This window comes from Eimeria necatrix, genomic scaffold (assembly GCF_000499385.1).
Source record: "Eimeria necatrix Houghton genomic scaffold, Enh_scaff1252, whole genome shotgun sequence".
Classification (NCBI taxonomy): Eukaryota; Apicomplexa; class Conoidasida; order Eucoccidiorida; family Eimeriidae; genus Eimeria; species Eimeria necatrix.
The window spans coordinates 1-5000 of record NW_013652019.1 but is presented as its reverse complement, the minus strand read 5'-3'; the positions used below and the strand labels follow the sequence as shown (position 1 = coordinate 5000).

The following is a 5000-nucleotide window of genomic DNA, read 5'->3' as shown; positions in this document are numbered from 1 at the left end:
TTTTGCAGACGGAAGCGGATTTCCGGGTTTTGTCTCTGGCTATAAACTCCCTCAGCACCGGTCAGCAGCAGCAGCAGCAGCAGCAGCAGCAGCAGCAGCAGCAGCACCTGGATAGGCACGCGCTCTTCCCCAACTTCGGATATCTCTATCCTGATGGTCCGCTTCCTGCTGCTGCTGCTGCTGCTGCTGCTGCTGTTGCTGCTGCTGTTCTTGCTGCTACCGCTTAGCTTGCTGCTGCTGCTGCTGCTGTTCTTGCGTTTGGTTTCACAGCTTGCTGCTGCTGCTGTTCTTGCACTTGGTTTCACAGCTTGCTGCTGCTGCTGGTTTTCTTGCTTTTTGCTGCTGCTCGTGCTGCTGCCGCTGCTGCCGTTGCTGGTATTCCAGCTGTTGCTGCTGCTGCTGCTGCTGCTGCTGCTGCTGCTGCATCTTGTTGCATTTCTTGTTTTGCTGCTCCGCAGGAACGGACAGAATCCGAAAAGCTTGGGATGACCCCACACTTAGGGCTGCCTTGGAGCCCTATCCCGTAGGTAGTAGCAGCAGCAGCAGCAACAGCAGCAACAGCAGCAGCAGCAGGTGCTGCAGCAACAGCAGCAGCAGCAGGTGCTGCAGCAACAGCAGCAGCAGCAGGGCTTACATTGGATGTGTGACGTTTGCTGCTGCAGTCCTATTTGAATGTCTACGACCAGTGCCGCGCCTTCTACATCGGAGATGTAAGCAAGCTGCTGCTGCTGCTGCTGCAACAGCAGCAGCAGCAGCAGCAGCAGACAACTGCTGTTGAGGTGCTGCGGCTGTGAAATACCCCTGCTGCTTTGTTTTCCCAAAGCTGCTGCTGCTGCTGCTGCGACAGCGCCAGCCAGCCGCACTTGCGTGTGCAGGGGCAGCACCAGAAGCAGCAGCAGCAGCAGCAGAAGCAGCAGCAGCAGCAGCAGCAGCAGCAGCAGCATTTGTGGGGTGCCTGCAGGAACGAGACAAGGCAGACTTGACTTCGCGCTTTAAAACTTTGGAGGATTTGCTTTACAGAGAAATGGTCCAAATGTGCGAACTTACTTTCGAGCAGCAGTTCCACTACGGTCAGCCCCTGCTGCTGCTGCTGCTGCTGCTGCTGCTGCTGCTGCTGTTGCTGCTGCGGCAGCTGCTGCTGCAGTTGCTGCTGCAGTTGCTGCTCTTGTTGGTTTTGTGTACTCTTCGCTGCTGATGCTGATGTCGGCTCCCCCGCTGTGTGGGCGCCTGGAGAGCCCCAGCTGCAGTCCTGCTGCTGCTGCTGCTGCATGTTGCTGCTGTCACTGTTGCTGCTGCTGCTGCTGCTGCATGTTGCTGCTGTCACTGTTGCTTCTGCTGCTGCTGCTTCAGGGGTCTTCTACGCGTGGGTTAAGCTGAAGGAGCAGGAGATAAGAAACATCGTCTGGATAGCCGAGATGGTAATTCGCAGCAGCAGCAGCAGCAGCAGCAGCGTCAGCAGCAGCAGCAGCAGCAGCAGCAGCAGCAGCAATTTAATTCCGTGTTGTCTTCGGGTGTTTGTTTGCTGCTGCAGATATTGATGAAGCGCAAAGAACACATTGATGCAATTGTTCCTCTGTTCGAGCCAAGAATTTGAAGCAGCAGCAGCAGCCGCTGCAGCAGCAGCAGCAGCCGCTGCAGCAGCAGCAGCAGCCGCTGCAGCAGCAGCAGCAGAAGAAGCAGAAGCAGCAGCAGCACAATAGAACAGCATTAGCAGCAGACTTCCTTGGTAATCTGCTGCGAGCAGACGACTCAGCAGTGTGAAAGCACTGCTGCAGGTGTTGCTGCAGCAGCAGCAGCAGCTGCTGCTGCTGCTGCTGCTGTCTTTGTACAAGCAGCAAAAGCAGCAGCAGCTCTAAGTGGCGAGCAGCAGCTCTTAATAAGACAAGTTTCAACTGCGGTCTGGGATCGTCTCCTCCCAATCGATCCCACCTCGAGACTGCCTCTAAATGTTTGCTTCCTTACAAAGAGCTGTCCAGCTAGCTAGCTAGCTGCCCAGCTAGCTAGCTAGCTAGCTAGCTAGCTAGCTAGCTAGCACAGCGGGTTAGCTGGCTAGCGTATTAGCAAGCAAGCTAGCTAGCTAGCTAGCTAGATAGCTAGCTAGCTGGCCAGCACAACGGGTTAGCTGGCAAGCGTATTAGCTAGCTAGCTAGCTAGCTAGCTAGCCAACACAGCGGGCTAGCTAGCTCTTTGTGCAGCTGGATATTCTGTATAGCTGCTTAGCAGGATAGCTAGGAAGGCAGAGGCAGCTCTCTGGCTACCTCGGTAGCTAGCTAGCTAGCTAGCTAACTGGCCAGCTAGCTAGCTAGCTAGCTAGCTAGCTAGCTAGCCAACGCTAGGAACCTTTATGTGGGAGCCGGGCAAGCCAAAAGGAAGGTGACAGCACTCCGGCAGTCACCTGCTGTCAGGCGTAGCCGCTCAAAAGCAGCTGCCGCAGCAGCAGCAGCAGCTGCTGCTGCAGCAGCAGTAGCAGCAGCAGCTGCAGCAGCAGCAGTACCAGCAGTAGCAGCAGCAAAAGTATCGGGAGCAGTAAAAAGCAGCTGCAGCAGCAGCAACAGGAGCAGCAGCAGCAGCAGCACGCTGAAGCCGCTACATAGCTGCTGAACGAACCCTCCTGTTAGCTGGCTAGCTGCACTGTGAGCGGTCCTGGACGCCCAGCTAGCCGGCTAGCCGGCTTACTAGCTAGCTTGCTAGCTAGCTAGCCAGCTAGCTAGCCAGCAAGCTAGCTAGCCGTGTGGGCAGCTGGCTAGCTAGCTAGCTGGGGCCCTGCTGCGCCAGCGAAGCGAACAGGCAGCTGCCCAGCCGGCTAGTGGGGAGGCCAGCTAGCTAGTACATCGCTGTGGCTAGCTGGCTAGCTAGCTGTGGCTAACTAGGTCTGGCTAGCTGCGGCTAGCTAGCTGTGGCTAGCTAGCTGTGGCTAGCTAGCTGTGGCTAGCCAGCTGTGCGGCCGGCCTTCCAGGCTCTAAAATAGATCGGCCTTCAAATCGCCCGGCTGCTGCCGGAATTCAGTTCATTGTGCCTTTCTGCTGCTGCTGCTGCTGCTGCCGGGGTGCAGCAGCAGCAGCAGCAGCAGCACACAGAAAATGGCCCGTGCACGTAGAAAGCAAAGCGACAAGGAGGCACCGGGCTGTTGTTAGCTAGCTGTCGCTAGCTAGCCACGGCTAGCCAGCTGTGGCTAGCTAGATCTGGCTACTTAGTTGCCGTGGCTAGCTAGCTGTGGCTAGCTAGCTGTGGCTAGCCAGCTGTGGCTAGCTAACTGTGGCTAGCTAGCTGTGGCTAGCCAGCTGTGGCTAGCTAGCTGTGGCCAGCCGCCCCCTTGCCTGCAGCTGCCTCGCGACGTGCGTAGACACCTGCTGACCGGCTGTCGCGAGCAGCAGCAGCTGCTGCTGCTGCTGCTGCTGCTGCGCCGCAGCAGCAGCCGCTGCCGCTGCAACAGTTGCTGCTGCTGCTGCTGCTGCAGCGCTGCGGCAGCAGCAAACAAACCGCTGCTGCTGCAGCGCTGCGGCAGCAGCAAACAAACCGCTGCTGCTGCAGCAACGCAGCCGCCCCCGCAGCGAGCTGCTGCGGTGCTGCTGCTGCTGCTGCTGCTGCCGTCGCTGCTGCCCAGGAGCTGAGGTGTACATACACCTCAACAAGTCCTGCTGTAAACACTTTTTCCCTCTCGAGGCCCTTCGCCTCTTTCTGTACCTTTGCTAAAGCAAGCAACCTTATTGGCTGGCTAGCTAGCTGGCTAGCTAGCTAGATGGCTAGCTAGCTGGCCAATTAGCTGGCTAGCTAGCTGGCTAGCCGGCTAGCTAGCCACCCAAGTTGGCCCAGCGAACTGGGCCAGCTGGCTAGCGAGCCAGCCAGCTCGCTAGCGAGCTAGCTAGCCACTGAGCCAGACAACTAGCCAGCCAGCTAGCCAGCTAGCCAGCTAGCCAGCCAGCTAGCTAGCTAGCTAGCTAGCTAGCTAGCTACATGCGACCTTTGTAGATCAAAGTGCCGCCGTGGCGCAGCTTGCGGCACCACTGGACAAAATAATCTGCTGCGAGGACGCTGTGCAGCAAGTCAGCCAAAAAGAGCCCCACGAAGTGTTCCCCTGCAGCAGCAGCAGCAGCAGCAGCAGCAGCAGCAGCAGTAGGCAGCAGCAGCAGCCACAGGCAACAGTGGCAGCAGCAGCAACCAGCCCCAGTGCAGCCAAGTGCGCCATAAAAACCAACGCCAGCAGCACCCGCAGCAGCAGCACAAACCGCAGCAGCAGCAGCAGAAGCAGCAGCAGCAGCAGCAGCAGCAGCAGCAGCAGCAGCAGCAGCAACTTGCCCTGCATGTAAAGAGTGACCCAGAAGAAAAGACGAATAATGCGGGAGACCACCAGCAGCCCCACGTAGTGCGAAGTCAGCGGCTCCACCTGTAGAAACACCCCACACAAAAGGCCCGCGTGGCTAGCTAGCTAGCTAGCTAGCTTGCTAGCCAGCTAGCTAGCTAGCCAGCTAGCTAGCTGGCCAGCTAGCTGGGTAGCTAGCTGGGCAGCTATCTGCCCAGTTGGCTAGCTGCTCAGTTAGCTAGCTAGCTATTTAGCCGGCTAGGAAGCCAGCCAGCTAGCTAGCTATCCAGCTAGCTAGCTAGCTTTGTAACTGAGCAGCTAGCTAGCTTTCCAGCTAGCTAGCTAGCTAGCTAGCTAGCTGGCTAGCTAGCTAGCTAGCTGAGTGGCTTTGAGGGCCCCTCTCTGGCCCCACGGAGGCCGGCGGGCCCCAAAAGCTGCCCCAAGGGCCAGGACAGGGTTTAGGGTTTAGGGTTTAGGGTTTAGGGTTTAGGGTTTAGGGTTTGGACCTCGAGCATGCGGCGGAGGAAGTAAAGCTGCGGCAGCAGCGCCACAGCTTCCAAGTAAATCGAAAAAGCCACAAAGATTTGAATGGTGAACCAGCTGCGGCTGGGGTGCACCAGGAAGGCGGCCACGAGACAAGCTGCGCACACGCTGCTGCTGCTGCTGCTGCTGCTGCTGCTGCTGCTGCTGCTGCTGCTGG

General features: G+C 58.0%; 1 protein-coding gene across 1 annotated transcript in view; it reads left to right on the top strand.

Annotated features, from left to right (window-relative positions):
• Positions 1–1538, top strand: part of ENH_00008680 (vacuoloar ATP synthase subunit D, putative) — a gene marked incomplete at both ends in the record, with an annotated part of 4723 nt that extends 3185 nt beyond the window's left edge. Inside the window, 5 exons of the mRNA XM_013578687.1 lie at positions 9–156; positions 459–523; positions 663–710; positions 962–1070; positions 1351–1538. Coding sequence (XP_013434141.1) covers positions 9–156; positions 459–523; positions 663–710; positions 962–1070; positions 1351–1538 — 558 coding nt within the window. The remainder of the gene's footprint in view (positions 1–8; positions 157–458; positions 524–662; positions 711–961; positions 1071–1350) is intronic.
• Positions 1539–5000: the final 3462 nt, after the last annotated feature.